General features: G+C 43.5%; 2 protein-coding genes across 8 annotated transcripts; one reads left to right on the forward strand and one right to left on the reverse strand.

The window, feature by feature from the left end:
- Nucleotides 1-1,068: 1,068 nt before the first annotated feature.
- dmtn (dematin actin binding protein) lies at nt 1,069-18,010 on the reverse strand. 6 transcript variants are annotated; one of them, XM_070552152.1, is made up of 16 exons: nt 17,871-18,010; nt 13,506-13,548; nt 13,219-13,299; nt 11,521-11,664; nt 11,160-11,204; nt 9,072-9,180; nt 8,222-8,266; nt 8,000-8,134; nt 7,830-7,924; nt 7,510-7,615; nt 7,373-7,425; nt 3,609-3,654; nt 3,363-3,370; nt 3,133-3,198; nt 2,148-2,228; nt 1,069-1,900 (listed from the first exon to the last, which is right to left on the reverse strand). In XM_070552152.1, exons 2-16 carry the CDS (start codon nt 13,512-13,514, stop codon nt 1,787-1,789), a joined length of 1,137 nt encoding a protein of 378 aa, XP_070408253.1. In that variant the 5' UTR covers nt 13,515-13,548; nt 17,871-18,010; the 3' UTR covers nt 1,069-1,786. The 6 variants fall into 6 exon arrangements, with proteins under 6 accessions (XP_070408253.1, XP_070408252.1, XP_054603137.1 ...); XM_070552151.1 differs by lacking the exons at nt 1,069-1,900; nt 2,148-2,228; nt 3,133-3,198; nt 3,363-3,370 and having other exon boundaries at nt 3,445-3,654; nt 7,373-7,422; XM_054747162.2 differs by lacking the exons at nt 1,069-1,900; nt 2,148-2,228; nt 3,133-3,198; nt 3,363-3,370; nt 3,609-3,654 and adding an exon at nt 5,625-5,945 and having other exon boundaries at nt 7,373-7,422.
- A 1,234-nt stretch (nt 18,011-19,244) lies between these two features.
- pbdc1 (polysaccharide biosynthesis domain containing 1) lies at nt 19,245-23,511 on the forward strand. Of its 2 annotated transcripts, XM_015966873.3 has the most exons (6): nt 19,245-19,505; nt 20,004-20,069; nt 20,684-20,743; nt 21,415-21,555; nt 22,721-22,832; nt 22,952-23,511. In XM_015966873.3, the coding sequence occupies exons 1-6, from the start codon at nt 19,476-19,478 to the stop codon at nt 23,041-23,043; spliced, it is 501 nt and encodes a 166-aa protein (XP_015822359.1). In that variant the 5' UTR covers nt 19,245-19,475; the 3' UTR covers nt 23,044-23,511. The 2 variants fall into 2 exon arrangements, with proteins under 2 accessions (XP_015822359.1, XP_070408254.1); XM_070552153.1 differs by lacking the exon at nt 20,684-20,743.
- The last annotated feature ends 3,044 nt before the right edge of the window (nt 23,512-26,555 follow it).

The following is a 26,555-nucleotide window of genomic DNA, read 5'->3' on the forward strand; positions in this document are numbered from 1 at the left end:
AAGGTCAGACATTCTCAATGGTTTCCTGCTAGAGGGCAAATTCAGAGTTTCCATCAATTACCGGTAGTTAATTCCAGTGGTGCTGCCCAAGGGGGCCATGGCTACTCTTTGAACATTGCTGGCCACCCCACACATTGCATCTTTTTTTTTATCACTTTGCGATTGCTCTTCCTTCGTTCCTGTCTTATTCTCTGTGCAGGTCAACCAAACTCTGTGTGGTCAAAGTGCAGCTGAATCCTAAAAAAGTCCAGCTGCAGCAGCTCCACTTTGATTGTCCTGGGGACCGTCTAACGTGTGTGGCAGTGTGAGCGTCCTGTCACAGTGTCCCGATTGATCATGCGCCCTGGCTACTTGGCCAAGGGGATGTCCCTTTGGCTCACTGATTAGCGCGCGTGACTCTCACCCGGGAGTATGGGGATCAAATCCCACCCGGGCCCTCGTTTCTCCATGTTGCCACACATGCATGTTCTGTAATCAGCCAATGTGGAAGTTCAGAAACACCAAATAAACAAACAAGGAGGTAAATGTTTATCAGGTTTATTAAGTTATACGACAGAAACCACTGGGGGTGGACGACAGACAGACAGACGGAGGGACAGAGGGCGTATTCTCCACAGTGACACCCACAAAGTATACAAACTGCTCTTTTAAAGTGTTAGCTAGGGAGAAGTGATGAACAGTATGGACAAACAGTGATCTTTAAAAAAACAACTTTCCACATAGCAACAATAAATGAAAGCTACACATAATAAATAGAAATCCTAATCAGCTGTTCTGGTGGAGAAGCAGAAACACCCTGAAGTTTGGATGATGAAGAGAGTTCTGTCTGGTACCATGGAGCTGTTGGTGAGGTCTGGTTAATAGGCTCCCTCTGCTGGAACACAAGCCTAACTACAAGTAATCATCATATCCCCACATTCACAAGCCACCAGGAAGAAATGTAATAAATAAACATATAAATAAATTAGAGTTGTTATGGAAACCTTTACCAAGCAGCTGGCCGGTTGAAAGGTTGACCATTCACTCAAACCAGCGGTGAAGTGTCTTCAGACAAGTTCTTAGCTGGAACAAGTCAGGCCTTGAGATGTTTTATCTGACAAACATGAAGGAACGGCTACGGTAGGACATTACGGTTCCTCTCTAGATGCTCTGGACCTGAGACGAGGCTAAACTGACCCTTATTTATAGTTTGGACTTAAAAAAATTGACTTTGTCTCAGGAATCTAGAAGTTAAAATCTATGAAGGACTCCACAGTCAGCTCGTTTGGAGTGAGAATTATTTTTATGCTGATAAGCCAAGTCACAGAGGTCAACTGTGATCCTGTTGCTATAGTAACCAGAAAGCTTTATGATAGCAGAAAACCTGAGTTTCCCCTAGAAGATTTTGGATCAACCAGCAGAAACATCTCCAAGATGTCAAACTCTGTGAGACTAAGTGTCACATGGATGATGATGATGATGATGATGATGATGGTGGTGGTGGTGGTGGTGGTGAGCAGATATATAATAAGGATGATTTGCAAGCAGTGGTAGTTATAAGTGCAGCACTTGTACTATGCCAGTGCATTGATGAAGGTTAACTGGACTTGACCAGAACCGGTCATCTTCAACAACATTCTGACCCACGAGGGCCCGGCTCATGCCGGCGCTCGATTGGTTAGTACGATAGGATGACTCGCTGTAAGTGTTTGCTGACTGGATATCTAAAGCTATGGCCTGTTCCTTCTCTTCTCCTTTCAGAGGCGGAGCTTCATCAAGTAATCGATGTGAATGAGGTCACTTCCTGTTAGAAAAGCGAGGCTTTCTTCTTCAGTTCATTTCGTCTCCATAACGACAAGCGGTCAAACTCAGCAATAGGCATCCCAAACACCTCCTGGAAGTCCTCTGGGGACAGGTGTCTCTGATGGGACAAGCAGAGACAAAATCAGTGGGATTAAACTGGTCCCAGTTCTGCACGTAGAACCATTACCACCAGTTCTGGACCATTACTCTAAACCACGGTTTATACTGGGTTAGTTCAGTGACAGTCAGCAGCTGCACCCAAGTGGAGGTTTTATAGCTCCCAACATTCCTGATGCTCCCAGCAAACATCAGAATTATAGCAGCAGCGTCACTCAGTCCGCAGCACCTGGAGAAACGATACTCACTTCCAGCCGGGTGCGGTCGACTCCTGGAGGCAGCCTACAGCGCCCTTTGTGAGTCACAATTAGTGCTTCATATGGATGAATCTGAACAGGAAGCAACAGGACACGAGTCATTAACCCGAACATGTGCAGCGAACGTGATGGTCTCTACAGATGAAGTCAGCGATTGATTGTTACAAGTTTACTGCCTGTGATGTCATCAGGGCAATTTGCATTAACTCCAGAATGTCTAAAAAACATAAGCCATGCAAAACCCCACAAACGGCACTTATGAAGAAGTCACGACAAGCCAACCGTCAGGTCAAACCTGGGCTGTGTCTTGTAAAGAAGAAAGCAACCTAATGAGGACAGGAAGAAACATTCATAGCTACCCAGGGAAGACTATTAAGTTCAAGCAGCTTTGAGAGGTGAAAAAATTCTCATGAGAAGTGAAACGTCTTCAAAAACATAATTGGGCGTCCATTTTTCATTTCTAGAAAGGGAGATGAGTGAGATTCTCCATGAGCCTCCTCCAGAGCGGCTCGGCAACAACAGCAGACAGGTGTGAGAGCTTCTGCAGCACGTGAGGAGAAGACTTCTGGAGGATGAGCTGGTGTCAAGACGGCCAGACTGATAATCTTTGGGGACTGGACTGCTAAGAAGTGGGGGAAGTCGTTTCTCTGTTCCTGAAGTTCTGAGGCATCTGGATTCTCACCTAAACATCCTCCAGAGGAACTCTCCACAACCACTCAGAAACACTTTGGAGAGGACCACTGATTCCCATCGTGATGGAGCACCGTGCTATAACGCTAACATCAGAACCAAGTGGCTCAGGAAGAAGAAGCAACAAACTTTGTGAAAAACAATACTTGGGTGCTTCTCAAAAGTTTTGTTTTCATTTAAATTTTTAAACCTCAAGAACTTGTCAACTTGTGCAAACCTGTCTTCTCTTATACCCGACAGAGAGGTCAGATGTTTTAGAAGCTGATCCGGGTTCAGCAGATCTCACCTTCTGTTCCAGGATGCTTGGTAGAGAGTTCCCTCTGTCCATGCGTTCTCTCCGGGTCTCTCCATTCTACACAAACACATTTCAGACACACTCTGTATTACTACTACTTACTACTACTACTACTGCTACACACACACACACACACACACACACACACACACACACACACACACACACACACACACACACACACACACACACACACACACACACACACACAGTGTGCTTACCTGAGCAGCTGAAGGCAGGGACATAAAGAAGACACAAAAGTTCAGATGAATGAAGAACAGGTCACACTAAACCTAACTAAATAATTAACTTGTCTTTAAACAAAATACAATAAAAGTTTTGGCCCCTAAAATAACACCAAGGAGGGTAATCCTCTAAACAGATCAGGGGTAGAGAATGAGTTTGCTGCTGCTAAGCCCCTTTCCCCCTCGTCTGCTTTACTTGTGAACAAACACAAAGACTCCTACCCGGCCGTCCTTTATCTCCATCTGTGGAGAACTCTGCTGACTGCATCTGGAACACACAGATCAGACATTCAAATCTCACGTTTTAATTTTTTATTTCATGTGACTGATGAACTGAAAAAGCTTTTCTCCTCTAATGATTTCCTGTCTGAGTTAGCATTCAGGAAAAGACCCAGCACCACTAAAAAGATTGATCTAAAACATCTTTTACAATGGATCAATACTCAGGCTTATCAAGATAAAACTATCTGAGCATCTGTTGTTTTGACAGTTATCTACTAGACTTCATGTGTGCAAGCCAAAGGAACTGCTTCCAGTTTACTTAATCATTTGAAGGATGTGTCCCAAACAGTGTTAATTCTCTTGACTAAAGATTTTTGTTGTTTTTTCATGATGAACTAAAGGTATACAGTGCAACTTTCACATATTCTTAAATCATTTTCTTGAGCCAGTATGTGCTAAAATGACCTTTTACAAGATAAAGAAATGTCACCCAGACCCCCACCGCCCTCTGTGGCCAGGATACTGCATTTGCAACTTCAGACTAGCGGGCCTAGATTGCTCCTGCAACTGAACCAAAGTCACAGGGCGTCACATCTGGTTGTTTAATAGTTTTTCTTTGCGTGGCGCTGCTATAGCCGATATGATCGGTGTTTGGTGATCTAGCGATGGTTTTTGAGGAAAAGCGTCCAAACAGACTATTTTGGTACATTAGTGTGGGGAAAACTCTAAAAATACAACTGAAAACCATTTTTACCTTTAGCTGACCTCCTTGCATTATTTGAGTAACACTTTTTAAATGTGTTGATGGTATGATGTCATTTCCTGTCACAAATATTTCTGTACAGTAGATGTACCTAATAAAATGTTTTCAATAATCATATAATTGTTTTAATGCCAATAGGCCAGTACTCTATCTTTCACCCTCTAACTGGTAAAAATAATAAAACACGCATTTAGGTAGGAAGTCTGGGTTTCTTAAAGAGCAAGTCACCCCTAAATCAACTTATTTTACTGATGAGAATGAGAGAGAGAGAGAGAGAGAGAGAGAGAGAGAGAGAGAGAGAGAGAGAGAGAGAGAGAGAGAGAGAGAGAGAGAGAGAGAGAGAGAGAGAGAGAGAGAGAGAGAGAGAGAGAGAGAGAGAGAGAGAGAGAGAGAGAGAGAGAGAGAGAGAGAGAGAGATTGCTGATCAACATGTTTGATTGTGGACTTAAAGCCGTAGTAGATGTGAGGAGAGGAGTTTCAGTGGGACCACCGCTGGACCTGGCGTGGTGCTGGCGGGTTCTGGGGAAGATGTTTGTCCCTCACAGCAGGTCAGGCCCTCTGCGGCGACATCCTTAAGTGCAGACCCATAAACCCTCCGGACATAAGAGTAATGGTTACTAAGGGCTGGAACTGTTGTCAACTCCGGATGGGTGGAAAAAGGGTATTTAACAACTCAGCTGCCCGCAGTCATTGGTGGGGCATGATGGTACGGCAAAGATGCCCCGTAGAGAGTCATAACCATCTGTACCACCATCCTAACTGCCTCCTCATTTGGGGCCGGCTTAGGAGCATAACATGAGATGTCGTCTGGGGGACCCCCTGACACTAGCACGGGAGAAGGATCAACATTTTTAGCAGCTCCAGAAGACTTCTGGGACCGCCACTGACGTGGCATGGCAAGAGGCTTGAGGCTGGAGCGGCGTGACTGGTGAAGCCTGTGACTGTGGGGGTGGGGCTGATAAACCTCGGATCTAGGAAGGCAGCAAATAAGCAGAGGGTCTCCAGGGCTGCCGCCGTTGTGTTGTTAGGAACCCGCTGTGCAGGATTGCGGTAGCAGGTTTCGACGGAGGGGTGGAACCTCTGTGAAGCAGTGCATTCCCCAGAATGGTGACTCCTGTACCCTCTCCAACTCCATGAACTCAAGGAGCTTGAGAAACTCACCCGCTGGATCCATGACAATCGGATTGTACTGTACGTTGGCTCAACTCCTTCTTTGCCAGTCCTGTGTCGGCATCGGATTCATTTATGGCCAGATTATTCTGTAATGACTGGACTTGAAGACCCGTAGGGACCCAGAAGCACAGTAAGGCACTTTAAAAGTCTTTATTAGCAAAACGCTAAGACGTGGCATTACCCATGGAGGGCGAGGCTGGAGACAGGGTCGGTGAACAGGTGTGAGTCAGAACCAGGAAGATCTGTAAGTGGTTCATGGAGCAGGCGAGAGACCTGGTAGAGGACAGGCGTGGGTAGTGAATGCAGGTAGGGTTCCAGCCGAGGGTCAGACGTGGAGCGAGGTGGAGGAGGGAAACAAGGTCGATGATCCATGGGTCATGCATGAAGAAAGGCTGGAAGATCTACAGACAAGAGCGTTCAATAATTTGGCAATGATTGGAGAGTAGGCCAGATCTTATATAGCAGGAGAGGCAAGTGTGTGGCATGACCTTGATGAGGGGACCAGGTGTGATGAATGAAGGCTGATGAGATGAATGATCATGCATGGAGGTCAGGGCATGGCAGGATCATGACAGTAACATTTAACTTTCGATATGTAAATTGCAGAAATAATTTTTTTTGTACAAGATTCAAATCACGACTCTCAAAACACAGAATTCAGTCTTCAATCTACAGAAACAAAAGTTACATGTACAAGACATTTTGTCCTGATTCTAGCTTCCTTTTTCCAAAGAACCAATGACAGGCTTTGTCTTATCAGACAATCATGTGTCTTGGATACAACCTTCTGCTCTAGTTCAAAATGTCAGTTCTTAGTTTAATTTATCTGTTCTTGGTTCTTTAGGAAAGGAAGCTAGAATTGGGACAAATTGTTTTGTAACGTGTAGATTTAAGTTTTGCAACTGTAGACTGAGATGCGTGTTTTAGTTGTAACTTGAAAGTTGTACAAAGATTTTTCTGTAAGTTATAAAATGAAAGTTTCATGTTATGTAACAAAAGTTACATGTTACAAAATGTGAATTACATGCTAAAAACTTAGTTATAGTTACAAAACATGTTACAAGTTACAAAACTTGTTACAAGATATATTGTCTCAATCCTAGCTCCATAAGACACCATGGACATTTCCGTGCATATTTTGCCCCGCCCACGTGCTCAGAGACTTCTCCGTTTCTCAGAAGTTTGCGTGGTCCGTGCTGGCCCAGAGGTGAAACTGCCATTACATCCTTTGCTGTCCGTTTAAAAATACATCCAAATTACAGAAATGTTCTCTCCTGTGAGGCAACAAGTATGCTCTGTATTAGCTAACAGCTACATGTTATGGTGAGTGAATTCCCAGGCTACCTAAAATTGTTGGACTTACAGAGTTCTCTGTGAAACAAAGAATACTGGTGTTCAGGAATTTGTTCAATTTAAAACTAAGCCATTGCTATTCTGTTCGACAATCTCTTTCTCGGGATGAATTTAAAAAGTAATATTTGTTGTTTTGTATGGTTAAATCAGATTATTTTTTCCCACCCGATTCCGATTTCCTGAAGAAACATGTTGTGTGTGTGTGTGTGTGTGTGTGTGTGTGTGTGTGTGTGTGTGTGTGTGTGTGTGTGTGTGTGTGTGTGTGTGTGTGTGTGTGTGTGTGTGTGTGTGTGTGTGTGTGTGTGTGTGTGTGTGTGTGTGTGTGTGTGTGTGTGTGTGTGTGTGTGTTTAGATCTTCTCTGGTGAAGTCCAAGGCTAAAATCACTGAGGGGGTAAATACAAAGCAAGTGAAGGGAGTCACACACACACACACACACACACACACACACACACACACACACACACACACACTTACTCTGGCCAGGCCGGAGCGTGAAGGAGACTTTGATGCATTTGCTGATGAACCTGCTGAAAACCACAGAAACAGAAATGTATGGAGAGGAGCTAATGCTAATGCTAATGCTAATGCTGAGGTGATAACTGAGGACTTACTGCTGTGCATGTGGGTTCTGTCGGGTAGTGACTGTGTCTTCCGCCTGAACTGAACGCCTTTCTCTTTCTCTTCCTTCAGGATCAGACGACCCAGGTTGGACTTGATCTGGAGTTTGTTTGCAGAATAACACAAATGCTCATTTGACTGTGGTAAGAAGCAGTTTTTACATGTATGAGGTCTTGCTGTGAAACATGATAGTTTAAAGAAAAACCTGAATAAATTCTAAATTCACTTTAACAACTTTGGTTTCTTGTGTGGAGGACCAGGATGAGGTCTGAACCAGTCAGGAGAAGGGTGATGGGGGTGTTGAAACACAAACCTTCTCCAGCTCCTGCTCCTGCAGTGTTTTGGCTTCTTCAGTCAGATCTTCAAACTCATCTTCCTCCTGCACCTTCTTCTTCCTCCATTCAATTTCTGAAAAAAGTTCCTTTGATGTTTAGCTGTTGACCAGCTTAGAGCTCGGTGTGGTTAATGTGTTTACTGTGTTACCCATGGCAGCCAGTGAGGGGGGGCAGGGCCAGTACTCCGTCTCTATCTTGGAGGGCTGGTTGGGGTCTGGAGGCTGAGCGGCGGGGAACTTGGCGGACTGAATGACTCCACTTCCCTCTGCTTGTTTCTGAACATCTGAGCAGTGAGAGCAAAAATAAGCTGAGCAACGTAAGCGGCAACAAACAAACAAGCAGCTGACAGACAACAGGAACCACAGCTCACCCTGTTTGTAGATCGGAGGTTTCCTGTAGATGTTGGTGCCATTATCTGAAAAATACAAGAGCTGATGATGTTTCCTAGAAGTCTAACTGGTAGAAGTAATACAATGGGTGTTAGGCAGAAACTCAGGGTTTCTTAAAGAGCAAGTCACCCCAAATCAACTTCTTTCACTGATTAACTGTTTTAATGAGTGCTGTAGACACATGTAGGCATTATTTTGGAATTTGTGTATCTTTTTAAAAAATATAAATATTCTGCCTAACACCACCAGTGTGGCACCCTCTGCAGATGAAAACTCTACACTACACTGAGTTTGAATCAGCCATTGCTACTGGCTAAGAGGTACCCTGAGACGTTGCTGGTACCGTATGTTGTCAGCTGCAGAGCCAAGTCTCAGGCTCACAAACCAATGGTTCAAAATGATACAGCTCAGGGTTGCTCGCCTCCTCCAAATAACCCTCCTACCCTTCCTCTCTGTCCTCTGGTGAAGGAAGTGGAGATAGCTCCACTTCAAATGACTGCTCTAAAGCCTGATATCAGGAACTAGGAAGTGCCACCTTTTCTCCATCCAAGTAGGGTGTGTGTGTGTGTGTGTGTGTGTGTGTGTGTGTGTGTGTGTGTGTGTGTGTGTGTGTGTGTGTGTGTGTGTGTGTGTGTGCGCATGTGCTTGCTAGTGGTTTGGTTCTCCAACGGAGAACATCAGAGCAAGAGGATGGTATTAGCAGTCTGTATGTGTGTGTGTGTGTGTGTGTGTGTGTGTGTGTGTGTGTGTGTGTGTGTGTGTGTGTGTGTGTGTGTGTGTGTGTGTGTGTGTGTGTGTGTGCGTGCGTGTGTGTGTGTGCGCGCGCGCTACCTGGCCGGTGGAAGTGCTGCAAGCTCGTGCTGATTTTCCGTCCAGCCTGCAGCTGAAGTGTAGATCCTCCAGGTGAACCACTGTCACTCTCTGCCCTGCGACCTTTCACCTGGAAAGGAAACAGAATTTGGCCAATGCTAATTTAGTCCTGCTAGCCTTTATGAAAAAAATCTGATAAAAAACTTTTACAGCAAAAAAATTTTAATCTGTGGAAGTCTAAGCTGTATATTGAGCGAACTGAGGTGATAATTCGTTTTTAAACATAAACATTGTGTGTGAATTGTATTGATATAACACAGCTGCATTTTTTCATGTTTTATTTTTGATCATCACAGCTTCTCCTCAGCTGCTTGAATGAAAACATGAAAGGTGAACAGAGATCCTCCCTGTCCTCAGAGGAAGCAGCAGCTTTAAATGTCATATTTTCAACACTCAGAGGAGAACAAGGCAGCAATTCAAGCTGGGAAATTCATCCATACAAAGAAGACAAGTGAAACCGCAGTTTTTGCAAACTGTGGAGGTCAACTTGTCTCCAGAGAAGCGTGGGACAAGGCAGTGAATCAGCAGCTGAGTGAAACACCGTAAAACAACGCCGGTGTTTGTTTTAAATCCAAAATTAAGGTCAAGCAACAAGAAAAGAACAAAATTGCTCAGAGTCTGAAACAAATTAAGATGCAATCATTTACACAGAGGCCTATTTTTTCTGTGGTAAATATCAATTCAGTCTAGAAAAACCTAATTTCTGGCTCTGCCTTTAACACACGTTAGTTGATAATAATTAGTGTTGCTAATAACATAATAAGATGATAGTGTTACCATCTTGTAGGAGTTTGTGCAAAATGTTCAATACTGAGAGAACATTTTCAAATAGCACAGGATTAAAAATAACTTCAATAATAATAATAACAATAATATATGTTATTTAAAGCGCCTTTCAGGGAACTCAAAGCCACCGTACAAGAATGATAAAAGTCAAGTTAAAAGTTAAAAGCAGCAACAAATCACTCACAAAAACCCCAGGAAAACAAAACAAAACAAGTAACAAGCAACAGAACTATCCCATAAATAGTATGCAGTCCAGAAAAGGTGAGTTTTAACTTTGGATTTGAAGGTGGGAAGGGAGTCGGAGTTCTGGATGACTTGTGGTTGAGAACTCCAGAGGCGGGGAGCAGAGCAACTGAAGGATCTGAGGCCCACGGAGGTGAGACGGAGGGACGGAACAGTGAGGTGGTCTTTAATTAAGAAGCGTTTCTGTTTTAGCGCTTAGAAAGCTCCACGCTACAAAGCAAAGGTGCTATCGTTCCTCAGAGGCAGGTGCATTACCAGCTACCCGCCATGCCAGAGTTTTATCATCTGTTATCCCTCTGAGTTCGTGTCGAATGAACTGGAGCTACTAACACATTTAAATGTAAGTAAGTGCCTGTAACACTGACAGGGTTAGAGCCTTTTTAGTGTTTGCTAATGGGCGGCCATGTTGAACTGGGGTTGCCTCCAAAGATGAATCAGTTGTAATGATGAGAACTTTCTGGAAGTTTCATTAAAGTTTTATGAGGAAGCAGAGAAATGCTGGTCTCAGTGATAAAGTGTTCCTTTCATGTGCTCAAGCCAAGTTAATGGGATATCCAAAACCCAGAGCCAGGATCAGGGTGGACCCCCACCCAGCTCATTAACCACACACCCTCGTCTCTTCAGGCAGAAAGTTGAGCAGCCTCAAAGCACTGTGGGGCTCGTGACCTCTGACCCTTAAACTACAGAATGATTTTGAGTGTGTCTGTAGTCTGAGTTACACATTTCATCCTCTCATGCTTCTAAGACGGTGCTTGATGATAAAAAAAATCTGAATTAAACACACACACACACACACACACACACATACACACGTGTCAACAGGTTGTGAGCCTTTGGTGGATTTTTAGATGATATCAGATCATAACATCCTCGCTAAGTCGTAACAGAAAAAACACGAAGCTCAAACAAACAAACTGAGTAATGTGCTGTGACAGGATGATTTCAGGAACAAATCAAATCATGTGAGTCTAACCGGGTCACAAGGTGCATGTTTTGTCTTGAGGAGTGAGCAGCTCTTACCTCTGGGGACATGTTGGGAGAAGAGGACGTAGGAGACAGAGAGCGCTGCAGAAACATCAAGAGAAAACATCAGGAAATGATTCAGTAGCTGTCACTTGTGCACTTCACTCTGTCACTGCAGAAATCATCATAAACAGGCAGCAGGACGCTTTCTGTTAGTGAACCGTTTCATTCTGGACACCCGATGAGAACTTCCTGCTGCATGTGTGTGAGGAGAGGACACGGCCCCACACTGTGAACGGGAGACTACATGTCCTGTGTGTGTGTGTGTGTGTGTGTGTGTGTGTGTGTGTGTGTGTGTGTGTGTGTGTGTGTGTGTGTGTGTGTGTGTGTGTGTGTGTGTGTGTGTGTGTGTGTGCACCTCTCTGCGCGGTGGGTCAAGAGGAGAGAAGCTGAGGTGGGGTTGGTAGGTCATCAGGTCGGGCCTCTCCACCTGCAGGATGGCTTTATCTCTAGGCAGCGCTGCCAGGTCTTTGTAACCCACAACCTGGTCATTGAGACGAGTCTGAACACAGACACACACACAAACAAAGGTGTGCACACACACACACACACACGTTAGTGTTTACACCACTCTTAAACCCAGAGTGAAGTGTCTCCTCTCACTGTTTTACTCTCATGTTTTATTCATGTCTGATCAGGATTTTATTGTGGGAGAAGATGGAGCAGACTTTAGCTACGGACCAAATAAGAGGCAGGTAAAACAATATCTCCGTCCTGTTGTCTGTTTAAGACTGAAAATCTCAACAGCAAAACTGTCTCAAAGGGTTTGTCCTCCAGTGAGTCTCAAGTGACAGGATCTTTGACCAGTTACCCAAACCAAATAATCACAGTCTCGAACCCATCTGGAACCCCTCTCAAAATTTCAGATTAGGTTTGTGACTCTGAGACAGGGTGAAAACCCCTTTGGGAGGGGTTGCAGAACAAACTGAGAATAACATGAGACATCAGTAAGACCATATGAGATTAAAAAGCTATCTGATAGTCACATGACTGCTGGAATATCCAATAACAGTTTATCACTGGGCTGCCACTGTGGAGGACTAGATGGCTACAAGCAGGGGCGGCGTTAGGCCTGGCTACTTGGGCTCAAGCTCCGAATGTTTTATGAAAAGACTAGTGCGTGTTACGTGTGTGTGCGCGCGTGTGTTAAGCCCTGGATCTTCTTCAGTCCTAAACCCGCCCCTGGATACAAGATTGTAAACAATTTATTAAAGTTCCTCTGGAAGGCCCATTTTATATAAAAAAGTAATTTGCTCATATTTTGATACATTTGCAGTGGTCTCCAGTAGGACTGAATGCCTTGTTAGCCAAAAATAAGTTCTGGTGTGACTGCTTCCAGAAGGAGAATTCAGCTGGAGGAGGAAGTAGCTTCAGACGGCAGGATTTGGAGTCTTACTTCCTGATATTTGGACATCTAGTATCTGATTGGATAACAGCAATGCGACTCTACCACTGCCTTGGTTGATTTCCGGTTAACCATCCTGCAAACTGTGAACGTCGCATGGGCGTGTCGATCGTGTCTATGTTGAGTCCGTCGATCCAGACCACGTCTGCAGGACGTCCAAACTTTGCACAGGGCAGCTATCATTTTCTTACCCAATTCGGCAACAAAGTTTCTTAATGTTGTCTCAACTTGGTGTCCAACTCCTCCCAAAGTTGTCTCCCTCTTCTGTGTCACAGAAACTAACTCAGGAAGTGAGAAGAGTTCAAAATATTCTTTAACTGGTCCCTGCTGAAGAGATCAGAATGTCTGAACAATTTGATTTTGTTCAAATCAAACAAAGATCATCTCCATCCATCTTTGGGACAATCCAGCAAAGTCTGAGATAATGATGATGATTTACTGGTCATCGTCAGAGGGAACGCATAAGATAATTATTTAGCGGGTCTGGAGCATACAGGTGTGTGTTGACACAATGCAAAGGAAGAAAGACATCAGCAGTAAACTCAGAGAGTGTTTGCCTAGCTTTTAAAACTAAATAATAACATGATGCGATGAGTTGTGCTCACGTTAAATTTCCCTAACTTGGTTCTTTCCTTTTCTCATAGCCCTTACCATGATGCCAGTAGCCGGAGACCCCGGGGCGCTCGGGCCCCTGGAGGACGGCAGGTTAACGGGGGTCACACGTCCTTCCACCTGCCAGAACAATCAGAAATATCCACATCATCCCAGAAGTAATTTTGTAGTTTGAGTCAGAAAACAAACAAACAAAGATAAGCACTAAAAGCACAATGTTTCTTAAATCTTGTGTTTGATTATTTAGCTGTACAGTAGCATTATAAAAAAAAGCGTGAGATTTTCAGTAAATAAAATGCTGATTTGTGTTTCAGATGACTGATTACCTTCTGCATGGCTGGAGAGAAACCTCCTGTTCACTTTAAACTGCTGGAGAGACACATCAGCAGAAACGAGTTAGTTGGTAACGGGGTCCACACAATCTGTCATCAGGCCCACATCTTTACACGAAGGAGTTCAGAGAACGACTCGTCTACATCTCAGTAACAGGAAGACTAATCACACGTCAGTTCTGCAGCTTAGCGTCACAAAGAGCGGGTTTAGGAAACCATCTGAACATCGTGACTGTGTTCAGTCATGGACTGGATTCTAGAATGACTAAAACTCACACCTGCATGTTGGTCATTTCTGTGATCAAGTATTCTCAGTGGATTCATGTGTTCACATCTTCAGGACTGTTCACTTATGATGATGTTAAGAGTGCCGACTACAGCCTACAATTAATGATTTCATGTCTTCTTCCTGCGGTTCCAGCCCAGGCAAACACGCCTGCTGCTTATTTGATCTGGAGTTTAAAATCAAGATTTATGATCTAGTTTTGGTTAATCCGAATTTTACTTTCAGAAGGATCTTTTAGGCTACTTGGTAATTTTCTGCCATTTTGATTTCCTTTTGTTTAGCGCCACACCTGGGTTTAGTTTGTAGTCATTACTCTAGTCAGCGATATCTGGTTTATTTGATCCTTTTCTTTAGCCTTTACAGTGAAGCTTTTCCTCCTGTTTCCCATCACATTTAGATTGTAAACACAAGATGTTGGTGAGAAAGTTTTAATGTGGAGTGGATTTTAAAACGATGCACACAGCCTTAACTATACTAATGTAGTTATCCAGTTATGATCCAGTAACACCCAGTTTAAGTTCAGTTGTGACCCAGTCATGAATCATTTACTACCCAGTTATGGCCCAGGTCTAATCCAGGTAATATCCAGCAACTACCTAGTTATGATCTAGTTACTTCAGTTATAACTCAGTAATTACTAATTTAGGTATCAGTTATGACCCAGCTTTGATTCAGCTATCATCCAGTAATGAATAAATTATGATCCAGTTAAAATCCAGCTATAACTCAGTAATTACCCAGTTATGACACAGTTTTAGCCCAGTTGGGACTCAGTTATTACTCGGTTATGATGTAGTTATGATCCAGGTAAAATCCAGTTATAAGTGAGTAATTACCTGGTTGTGACTCATTAATGACCCAGTTTCGAATCAGTTATGATGCTCTATAACTGCTGTCTCTGCCCCCTTAGGTTGGGTTACTTTTCAGAACAGCTGATAAGTCTCAACCCTTCAGACACACATTCTGTCCCTTGGGTGGAAGCTGGACATAATGACACATGGAGAAGGAGACACTACAGAGTCATACTGAGACTTGGCTGTCTTAAGAGCCTACTCAGGGGACGGCGGAGAGTAAGGGTGGGGCTTACACTCACCTTGTATTTGAGCAGCATAAGAGTGTGTGTGCAGCTTCGGCTGGGGTTGTCCGTCACTTACAGACCCTCTTCCCGTGAACTGGACATTTTCATCTGGACCCCCCCCCCCCCCCCCCCCCTATCAGCTCCCCCAGCTGGGCCAACGCCCAGGCGCTCCTCAACTGTAACTGCTGTGGTTAAACTCCTTCTGTGGACCCGACCCAACTCAGACGTAAGCATCATTTACTTCCAGACATCATTTGTTACCAGCTCAGACAAAGAACTGACTTCATGTCAGACAGACTGGAACTCTGCAGCTTGTCCTTGCAGCTGAAACTGATCTGAGCTCAGTGGAAAGCCTCCTGCCCACAGATACCACAGTACAATTTACTACCATAATGTACAAACGCAGCCAGTCACACATCCCTCATGTGTTCAGTCTGTTTCTGAAAGGTGTCATCAATCCTTCAAACACACTATGACACATATGTCCTCACAGTTAGCTTAGCATAAATGCTAAGCTGTGTTTAATTATTACTCTCCATCTCCTTTTCTAGGTCTCAGTGTAGCACTGGGATGTTTCTTTGTGTCAATACATTATTTAATCTATTTCACTGATTATCAGCTTCATCTTTGTGTTAAATTTTGCTCCCGTTATAAACATATTCTGGTTCTATGAACATGTTTATGCTTCCTGGTTGTCCTGAGTCGTTGTGTGGTTGTCTTAGTACTTAGGTGGTCATAGTGTTGTGGCCTGCTTTGCTTTCTTTCTGCATGTGTGTGTGTGTGTGTGTGTGTGTGTGTGTGTGTGTGTGTGTTCTTGTCTGAGATACAACATGTGTCATCATTTCTCAACATGGGATAATATAAGTCTGTCAAAGGCTGCAATCGAGAAAATATAACTGTCTTTTTATTATTTCTTCTAGCTGTTATGATAATTGTTTAAATGTGAGTATGGTGCTTGTCTGTTGTACTTTTACTTAGGAGTTCATGGTTTTATTTTTTTAATTTTGTACTAGTTGCATGTCTGTTGATCCTGTTAGTGTATGAACTACGTTCTGAATTTATTTAGCATCTCTGAGTTGTTTCACCCTGTGGCCTGTTTGCTGTTTTTGTGCTGCCGTTCTTGTGTCTCATCATTAGTGCTTTTCGGGTTGTTGCTGTTGAAGATCTCTGACACGCTCTCTTGTTTAAAGGATTAGTATTGACTGTTAACCAGCCCAACTTTAACACAATTTGAAACCGTTGTCCCAGAATTCACTTTAAATATCTACAAATTAGAGAAGGCCAGCTAAACCAGCCGTGTAGTAAAAACACTGTGTGTGTGTGTGTGTGTGTGTGTGTGTGTGTGTGTGTGTGTGTGTGTGTGTGTGTGTGTGTACGTTTTCCTCTGACAGCGATCTGAGAGCAGCAGCAGTCTGAGTGTCTGATAGTCTTATCACTGAGAGCTTTTAGCTGCCAGAAACTCATTGATGGAGCTCAGCTCAGTGTGTATGTGTGTATGGGCAACTAATGGGCCAGCTACAAACACACACACACACACACACACACACACACACACACACACACACACACACACACACACACACACACACACACACACACACACACACACACACACAGAATCAGAAAAGAAGATTGTTTCCCACATCACCGTGACAGCTGCGGAGTGAGGAAGACTCAACTAATAAGAGTGTATATTTATAAATGTGATCATAAATAGTAACACACCAGTCATTATGTTTTAGTAGGAAATATTGTTTAAATCTTAGAATGAGCTGAGTCATTTTTAATATCTCATTAATTATTCAGGTTATTTATTTAGACAAAAGTGGTCCGATTTTACTGATAGCAGCTTTGCACTCAGCATTTATTTTAATTATTTTAATTAATTATTTTAAAAATGTTTTGTCTGTAGACTAAAGTTTTAGACTCCTGGACCTGATACAAATCATACAGAAGAATCAAAGAGCAGAGGTTAAAGTCTGCAGAGCCTTAAGTTTGATTTAACAGTAAACTGAGATCAAATCAAAGCATGAGGTTTCAGACTGACGTCTTTACAAAGTCTGAAGGTATTTGATGTCCTTCAGAGCCTTTAGAGAACAAATATTTCCTTAGATTAGATTTTAATTTCCTCAGTCAAAACAAAATAACCCAACAGTCTTTAATGATGAAAAATGCAACTTTAACCTACATTTTAGATTTCTCTTACAAAACTCGTTTTTATTTATAACCACATTTAAAACATACTCAGATTTTATTGTTAAAGTTTTGAACAACTGATTTAAAAAATGCAAAGATTATTTTTATTTTCTGATACTTTATCCAGATTTATTCATGTAATAAATGTGTTTTTGAGCTCAGACGCTAAAGAAAACTATTCTAACGTTTAATTTTCACTAAATCTGACTGTTAGGTGGGATGAGCTAGACCGTGTAGAACTGATCACACACCTGGTCTAAATGAGTGATGAATCTGTACAGATGTGGTGATCCATCTAAATCAGGTAAGTTGGAGCAAAAACAAACATTAACATCTATCTGCAGCCTATAAAACATATTCTAATGTCTTATCTGCTTCCATGTGTCGTGTTTTCCTGTTAAAAATCACCCATCCCTGAACATCCCTGTTAGCTGCAGCTTCTCTGGGTTCATTTGTGGCATAAAACGGTTTCGTTTCTGCCTTAAATCCGTTCTGTCTGCCTCCTCTTCATCTTTTCCAAACCTAAACAACATTTCTCGTCCCGTTGTAACATTCGAACGCCCGCCAGGAGCTGCATCAGCAGGACCTGAGGACCATGCGGGTCTGAGCCGAGCCTGCGGGCCTGAATTCACCTGAAATCCGCAGACCTGTCCCCCCTCTGGAGGACGGAAGGAGACCGAAAACAGACGCTGCTGAGGGTCATGTGAGGATGAAGAGGAGGCTGAGGAGACAAGTGCGCCTGCAGGCGACGCGATGAAAACACGGCAGAAAGGAAAGAGGAAGATGAAGAGGGTCCTACCTCCAAACGGCGGCCAGAGATCAGAGCGAAAACATCCAGATGAACCGAGATGCTCCGGTGGGGAGGAGGAAGACAGGGAGGAGGTGCGGGCTGCCTTTTACCCCCCAGGAGGAGGAGGAGGGAGCGGCTTTCCTGTTGCTCTGGGGAGGCAGCGCTACGTAACGTTACGTACCCCCACCCCTTGCGCGCATTCTTCCGTATCACGCGCTCGCTAAGCGCGCTGATATTTGTTGTCCCGGCTCGGTTCAAACTCTGGTTGGACCCTGCTGGTCCTGTGCGCCGACATGTTCTCCGTGGTGAGAGTAATCAGCTGGTTTAAAGCCGAGGAGGCTACTTTCTATTCTAGAGAGACAAACAATATTTTATGTGTCACAGAACCGAACAGAACTCGGTCTAGATTTATTCTGAACATCTGGCAGTTCATTCAAAACACATGAATCCAGATCAGATCCTCACTCCTCAGTAAAAAGTAAATAAACACCACATATGAAGGCATTTTTGTTTTTATTTATGTCATGGCGGATGTGTGCACTGGGCTCTGGTCTGGTTACGTTTGGGGTTTGATTTGCTCTCGTTTGGTCTCGATAACAAAACAGCAAGTAAAGAAAGATGATGCACGTCAAATGATGCGCAATGACATGTTGCAGCCACTAGAGGACGAAATGAGTCGCAAACGTGTTTATTCATCCATCCACTTGATTAATTGATCAATTACACAAGAAAGGTGTGTAACCCTAACCCTCAATGCTTTTGAGCAACTTGTAAGGTACTTGTTATTTTCATTTAACTTTTATGTGACCAGGAAGATCCCATTTAGATTAAAAACCTCATTTTCAGGGGAGACGTTACCAGAATGGCAGCAGCAAGTTTCTAAAGACAGTTACAAAGATTACACAGTCAATAAAAGATTACAGAACAGGTTTACAGCAGCATAAATGAATCAGCTGCATGGAGCAGATGTAGGCCTACTTAAAGATATAAAAGCACTTAGTGATTTTTTTCTCTGCCATTTTCCACTACTGGTGATAAAATAAATAGCCTGCTAATGCAAACTAAACATGTTTTCGTTCATATGAGTTTTTGTGTTTGTTTTTCTTTTATTAAACGTGTTACTAGTTGTTCACTGCAAATAGCTATCAGTTTTATTAAAATTGACAGCATGCAGAGCATATTAAGCATTTTTTATTTTTATACATTTAAAGCTTGAATGTCTCCTTCTGGGTAAGCTCTGTTTTATTTCTACTGCTTTTAGTTATTTAGAAACTCTTAAATGTGCGTCTCAAAGAGAACAAAATAAAGTTTTCTCCCACTAAATTAGCTCTTAAATGTGTTGTTGGATCTTTAAGATCTGACGTCAGGGGGTCAAATGTTATTACAGAGATTTACAAAAAAGAAGAGGAGCACTTACTGTTTTGCTAAAAATATTTTTGCCTTCTCTTTAAATCTAGTACTCACCGTAAAATAAATATATTTGAGACGTTTCAAAATACAAATAGTTTTGAAATGTCGGTTCTATTCTAAGTCGCCTATAACTAGAGTTGGAAAATCCTCATATGTCTGTGCTGTGGCACCTCTTAACCTTACATACGATCTTTGGGAAGGAAAATGGCGTCGGATGACGGACTAGCCGCTCTGGTAGGAGTTTAAACTCTTTTTATTGTGTTTAGATCCTTTGTGGTTTAGATCTCTATCTGTGACCTGCCTCGATTTCCAGTCCCAAATGTGTTTCCGGTATTAGAACTCACAAAATGCGGTTTCACCGAGAAAGTAGCGGAGTTAGCAGCCTGAGCTAATGACGGCTAGCAGAGGAAGACATGTGTTTAATCAAAGGAGCATCAGATCTGAGATCTGTCAGAACCTCTAATCTGTGCTTTAAACTGGACGCGTGTTTATTTGGGTGCTGTGTTACTGGGCTTGTGACCGACCGCAGCTCCATCGTAATTTTAATTGACACCTTACTGTAAAATCCTTCTTCCTTTCTGGCTTCATTTCCGATTAGTAGACAGCGAATGTATCAAATGTGCAGTAAAATGTTAATAAAAATTTTCCCATCAAGACCTCATACAAAATGGTGTGTGTGTGTGTGTGTGTGTGTGTGTGTGTGTGTGTGTGTGTGTGTGTGTGTGTTCACAGAGTGCGGACGGAGCCTCAGCAGCTGCACATGCTCTGTCTCTGCCTGCAGAGGCATATGGAAACGACGTGAGTGCTCGACTTTATCATCTTTTGTGTGGTGTTTATTTTAAGCTAGGGGCTGGTGATAATCTGCTGACGAATGGGGTGATGATGGTCAGAGAAACTGAGCAAGACTTGTTTCCATCAGGACGGTTTTAGATGCGACGCATTCTGAGCCTGATCACCTTGTTGCTTCTAGAAAGAAAAGAAACAACCCTGCAGATGTTTTACCTGTTAACATGACTTTACTCTCAGTTTTTTTTTATCTTAAAATGCGTTTAAGTTTAAATACTTTTGTGTATATTTTTAGGACTGTTATAAAATGGAAGCAAGTGTGGTTGCGTTGTTGGGCAACTTGCACATTAGTAATATAAATAAAGAAAAAACTAAAACCCAAAGTGAACCAGCCATCATTTTAAGAAATCATTTTATAACAGTGAAGAAATAAAAGATTTTTTTCCCAGATACTTAAAACTACTGGGATTTTCTTGTAACTGTCACATTCCCAAAAACATTTGAAGCATCGTGCAGAGGTCAGTTTATTTCAACAGGAAGTGTGAATTGTTCCAGACATTCTGATTGTGTGTGTGTGTGTGTTAAACAGTTTTGTAGTCAAATCTAAAATCTGTTATTTTTTTCAGCCACGGCTTGAAGTCATGTGGGCGATGAAGGCCTACAACCATGCAGAAGTTTACTTCAATGTAACGTACCTGTTTGTTCCTGACACACGCACGCATGCACGCACACACACACACACACACACACACACACACACACACACACACACAAAGCAGTAAAGTAGCATTTATTATCAGCACGTTATTTTAAATAACGTCTTGAATAATAAAGAGATAATATTCTATTATTGATGTTCTGAAGACAGGATCCAACCCCATCAGATCGTAATAAACATCTTCTGGTCAGGTTTTGTTCAGGTAGCAGTACTTGCAGCAACGTGTGACATATTACTGTACGGTTCTGGATTAAAGAGGTTCAGCATCGGCTGCTGATCTATTGTATTGAAAAGGCGATCATCTTCAGATGCACCTCTAGGCATCTGGGTTGGACAGCTCAGAGTTAGGATGAACAAGCCTTCCTGATCTGGTCAGAGCAGATCTAAAGGTGTTGAAGACTTCCTGATGGTTTAGACGTGTTGCTGCCTCACTACAACCCTTTCAGGTCCAGCCGTCAGATGAAAGCACCACGTAGAAACCTAACCACACCCACCAGTGTCAGAACTGTTTTCACTCGGATTAGAACTTTGATTTTTACAGATAAACCGTAACGGTCGTGTTTATTCTCACATCACTGATCTGTGATTTCAGCCTTTCAGTACAAACCTGTTGATGCTCAGGCAGTCTTTCCCTTTTAGCTCATCTCGTCAGTCGATCCAAAGTTCCTGAAGCTGACAAAGCTGGACGACAACATCTACTCGAGCTTCAGAGAAACCTTCAAAGAGCTGGATGTAAAGCAGCTGAAAGAAGACGACTTGAAGTCTGAGCAGGCCAAAGAGGTCAGCCTGGTTTTATGTTTGCTCATGAGCAGCTGTAAGAGTCAGGACCTCACCAGGTTTAGAACCATCTGTAGTCCTGCAGGAGTGTCCCTTCAGGTGTATAAAGGTCAGTTTGTGTGGTTCTGTCTAACAGCATCAGTAGGAATCAACCAGGAAAGGTTTCTGGTGAACGTCCCAACCTTGGTGGCTGTTATCCTTGTGGGTTCAGGAAGGTTCTTAACCCTCTCGGGCTCAAAATAAGTTTTGATAAAAGGACGAACAACTAAGACCTTCGGGGGTACTGCGTATGTGGAGTAACCAGGTAGGTAGGTTTTAACGTTGCAAATCTGCAACGCCTGCCCCCAGAGGGTTAAGCTTCTACTCCACCAGGGAGCTTTCTCAGTCCAACCTCCCTCTGGAGGTTAGAGTGCCGGTCCACATGAGAGATGTCTGATCGGTCCTGAAGGTGTGAAAATGTCTGGAGATCAGAACCCTTTGTCCATCTGCTGAAGATGGTTTATTTCACTCTTGTTTTACATCACCTAGAGCTCAAAGGGCCACATCGACCCCATCTCCACCATTCATCCGGCGAGAGGTGGACCGGTCCGTCACAGGGAGTTAAACACTCACACCTGGGGGACAATTCAGTCTCCAGTTAATCTGACATGCAAGTTTTTAGTGTGTAGGAGGAACCCAGAGTTCCCACTCATGCATAGGGAGGAGATGATGACTACACAAAGGCCAAGGCTGGCATTTTAACCTGCAGCCTTCTCGCTGCAAGGCAGCAGTACTGCCCACTGCTCCAGCATGCAACTCATAGTAGAACCAGTAGCTTAAACACAGATCCCAGTTCCCCTGAAGTGTGGAAACACACCTTAAGAAACATTTAGTCTTTATTCATGTTTTAAAGACAAGTTTATTTCCTGCCCTTCAGGCCTGAAACAACTAAAAATACATCTGGGGACAGTAACGCTGTAAGTTGTCTACATCTGACTCCTGCTGTCAGGCTGACTTTTTAGCTGTTGTGGTTAATAAGTTTGAATCCTTTGAAAAATTGGAGACATTTGTTTCTGAACCCTCTTGATTTCCTATGATAGTAAAATATTTTAGACCTTCAGAATTCCCCGTTGCGATGCCTCGTCTCTGTTGGGTTTGACTGAACCGGCTGAATGACTCGTGTGTGCAGAGGTGGCGTCTGTTCTGTAACCAGTTTGAAGGACTTGTGGAGGACTTCAACTACGGCACGCTGCTGCGCCTGGACTGTGAAAAAGACTACTCTGAGGAGAACACAATATTTGGTGTGTGCCCCTCTCCCTGTCTCCCCCCCCCCCCCTCTCTCTCACACACACACACACACACAATAAAGGATAAATCAGTAAAACAGGTCATCTGAAATGTTGTTCTTTGCCATTTTCAGCCACCAGAGTCCAGTTTTTTGCCATTGAAATAGCTCGGAACAGAGAAGGATACAACGATACCGTCCACAGATTCAAAAACCCAAAGAGCTAGCTCCTGATAAGAACCAGTCCATCCTCCATTCGCCTCCAGAGGGGCCAGGAACCTTCAAGTCCCGAAGCATCTCCTGATGTTCACCAGTAAAAGGATCAACATTCATCCTGCTGTTGTAACGTTTGTTTTAAGCTATGTCTGTTCTCAATAGCTGCTTAAGTTGAACTTGTAACCAAATAAAAGAAGACCAGCAGACTTCTGGTCATCAGAACCTTCAGAGAACCAGGAACATTTTAATTCATCTTCCAGAAGGCTTCAGCAGGAGGAAACATCCTCGTCGGGGTCAGAAGGCTGAGTCTGCAGCTGCTGGGAGATTAGTTTCTAACAACTTTCAACAAAAACTAATCTATTTTCATGCGTGGTCCAGTTCCCACCCCTCACCTGTGAAAGTCTGCCTTCTGTCATCAGAACAAAGATGTCCACCGTTAACAGATTTCTTAAACATAATAAAAACTGGAAGAACGTTTACCAGTGTGTAGTAGCAGTAGTAGTACTGCCCAATATACAGAAAACGTGTTTTTGGTCATTTCTTTGAGGCCTCGGACTTTGATGAAACCTCTGTGAACTTATTACCACTTGTGATGCATTTCTCCTTCAAAAGGACTGCACTGTATGGAAATTACCTTTAATCTTCCTGTTTGTGAAGCAACATTCATTTCTCCTGTCCTTGCCAACACACACGTGTATGCTCCAGAGAAGCTCTCACTGATTGGCTTGTGTTAAAGCTACACAAGAGTTTTCACCCCCTAGCTAGTGCTTTCATGGTTCTTCAGCTACAAACTTGACCAACCTCCCATCGGACAGACCTCTGCAGACCAGAAACATAACTGTATCAAGGATAGCTTTGGGCTCTTTCAATTTCCCAACCATCGAAAGCTACAAGACTTTGGTTTTTGTTGCCATCCTTCCTTGGTAAATGGTCTGAATTTGTATAGCGCCTTAGGGTTCTACAAGCCCCTAAGGCGCTTGACAACACAGTCATTCACCCATACTGGTGGCGATGAGCTACGGTGTAGCCACAGCTGCCCTGGGGCACACTGACGGGAGGTGAGGCTGCTCAGCACTGGCACCACCGGGCCCTCTGACCACCACCAGCAGGCAAGGTGGGTTGAGTGTCTTGCCCAAAGACACAACAGCAGCATTCTCTGGTCAGAGCTGGGATCGAACCTGCAACCTTCTGATCACTGGACAACCTGCTCTTACTCCTGAGCTGCTGCTGTTTTTTCTAAGAGAAAAAAACAACCTGATAAAGTAAAACAACAAAGACCCTGAGACTAGAGGCAGGAGGCAGCGGTGTAAAAATCAATGATGTTTATTTGCAGTCACAATGCTTACACTATATGTAGCAGACATCCAAACAACTCAAACAGCTATTCACTCTATGGACCCAACACATTCACATCAGGGACACAAACCAAAACGTAGGGACATCCGTGAGTGCTGACGTGGTTAGAGATGAGCTAGTGTCACAGACAGTTAGCAGCAACATCGTAGAGTAACACGTTGCTAACACTTCTTTACACGGTTCTGACGTCTACTGAGGTTCTTCAGGTGCTTCAGACTCAGAGATCCTTCAGGAGGATCCCGCGTCTCCACGCTGGCTTCCCCGGATGATCAAGTCTGTCTTCATCACTGGCGCACACACACACACATGCCTTGGCTGTTTGAGCTCTATCGCAGTTTCACCAAGACACCACACACACACACCAGGCGACAGAGCCACACCACACACACACACACCAAAAGGACTCCACTGCAGGACTTTAATGGGGGGTCGTCCCAAAACTGGTCTGAGGAATCCAGAGTGTAAACAAAATGGTGGATGTTGCACCGAGCCTTCCAGAGGGGAAACGTGACCCCAACCATGTTGCTTACACACCAGCAAGCAGCGGGCGTGCGCACGCCGTGCTGCAGGCCTGCGGGTGACTTAAAGGGATGTTCTGCTGTTTTTCTGCTGCGATGGCTGAACCCGAGTCACGCCCAAACTTGTCAGCAGTCACGCAGGAGGAATGAAAAGAGAGGGAAGTTGTTTTATCAAATCAGAGAAGTAATTATTAGTGTGATGGAAATGCAATTAGAGCTTTTAAATGACTAAAGGTCAGGAAATGAGCATTTAAACATGATGAGTGACAGCTGGGTGACCCAGATGTGATGCTAAAAGCTTCGCTCATCTACTCCCGAAGCTTCTCGATGGTATTTCGTCTTATTTTAGAACTCATATGAAAAAGTAAATAAAATCCATTTAAAAGAAAACAAAAATGTTCCTGCTCACCTTTTTGAACTCTACATCTGCATAACAAAACTTTTTGAGGATAATCAAAACTTCAACCCACCAGTGGACAAATTCCTGCTGTTTTCTCCTAATTCTTCATATTTTAAGTAGTTTTTGTTCAAGTATTAATCACAAGATATTAAAGCGTTTGGTCTAAGCGACTACTGTAGGATCATCTATGGTCCAGGCTGGTCTTTACGGGTCATTTAAACATTAGATGAAGCCTGCGGTCCTTTGATCCGACCCAAGCATCATCAGCACCACTGACGAGAAACTTTCAATTAGGATTAATTACTGATCATTTTATTTCATCTAAGTGGAGGATTTTAGACATTTCTAACCCGATTTAAATAAAACTGTCCTAACAAAATTGTCAGGAGGAAAACAGCAGCTGCAGCTTGGAGGCTGATACTCACACTGGGCTGCTTGTGAAGAAACGGTGCTTTATGAGACATTATTGCAGCATTTTATCACAAATAGAACGTAGAGGTGTTCTGGTGAGTCAGAGAAACTGCTCTGGGTCAGGATGTCGATGTTTGTTTGATAAACTGATGATAAAGAAAGAACTGATCAGTTTTTGGTATCTGGGTCTGTGAGCGGCTGAAACGGTCATCCTCATGCTTCTGTGGCTGAAACCTGACAAAACCGCACAACAAGCATTTTCATGTTATCACAGACATCCTGACTCCTGTGTGTGTGTGTGTGTGTGTGTGAGAGAGAGAGACTGACCAAACAAGAATACTGCAGTTTTCATTCATAATTCTCAGCTAATGTTCTTCTGACTCATTGGTTTGTCTGAATCAGTCCAGATGACTGACGGTTAGGTTTAGTGTCATGGTTATCAGGAGGCTGATCAGATGTTTCCGTTTTGAATGCACACACATCTAGCTTCAGGGGCTGGATGTGGTTAAAGATCATGACCGGGAGGGTGTGTGTGTGTGTGAAAAACAGCAGGTGTCCCTCTAAGAGCCACTGGCCTGCAGCCTCGGGACTATTTACATCACTTCAAGCAGAGACTGAGAAAAATGTACAACATGGGTGCTCTGACTCTCCCTTTCTGTTAGTGTGTGTACCTCTGCTTCCTGTTCATGGAGTGCTCACCCCCCCTACCCGCCCTCACCCCATGTCACTCACCTGTCCTCCCCTCCCTCCTGTGGAAAGCTCGCTCCCCACGCAGACGGACAGCTCGCACTAACTCACTACACTGTAAAAAGCTCAATCACACTTTGTTTTTGTTTTG

The sequence above is a fragment of the Nothobranchius furzeri genome, chromosome 6 (assembly GCF_043380555.1).
Source record: "Nothobranchius furzeri strain GRZ-AD chromosome 6, NfurGRZ-RIMD1, whole genome shotgun sequence".
Taxonomy (NCBI): domain Eukaryota; kingdom Metazoa; phylum Chordata; class Actinopteri; order Cyprinodontiformes; family Nothobranchiidae; genus Nothobranchius; species Nothobranchius furzeri.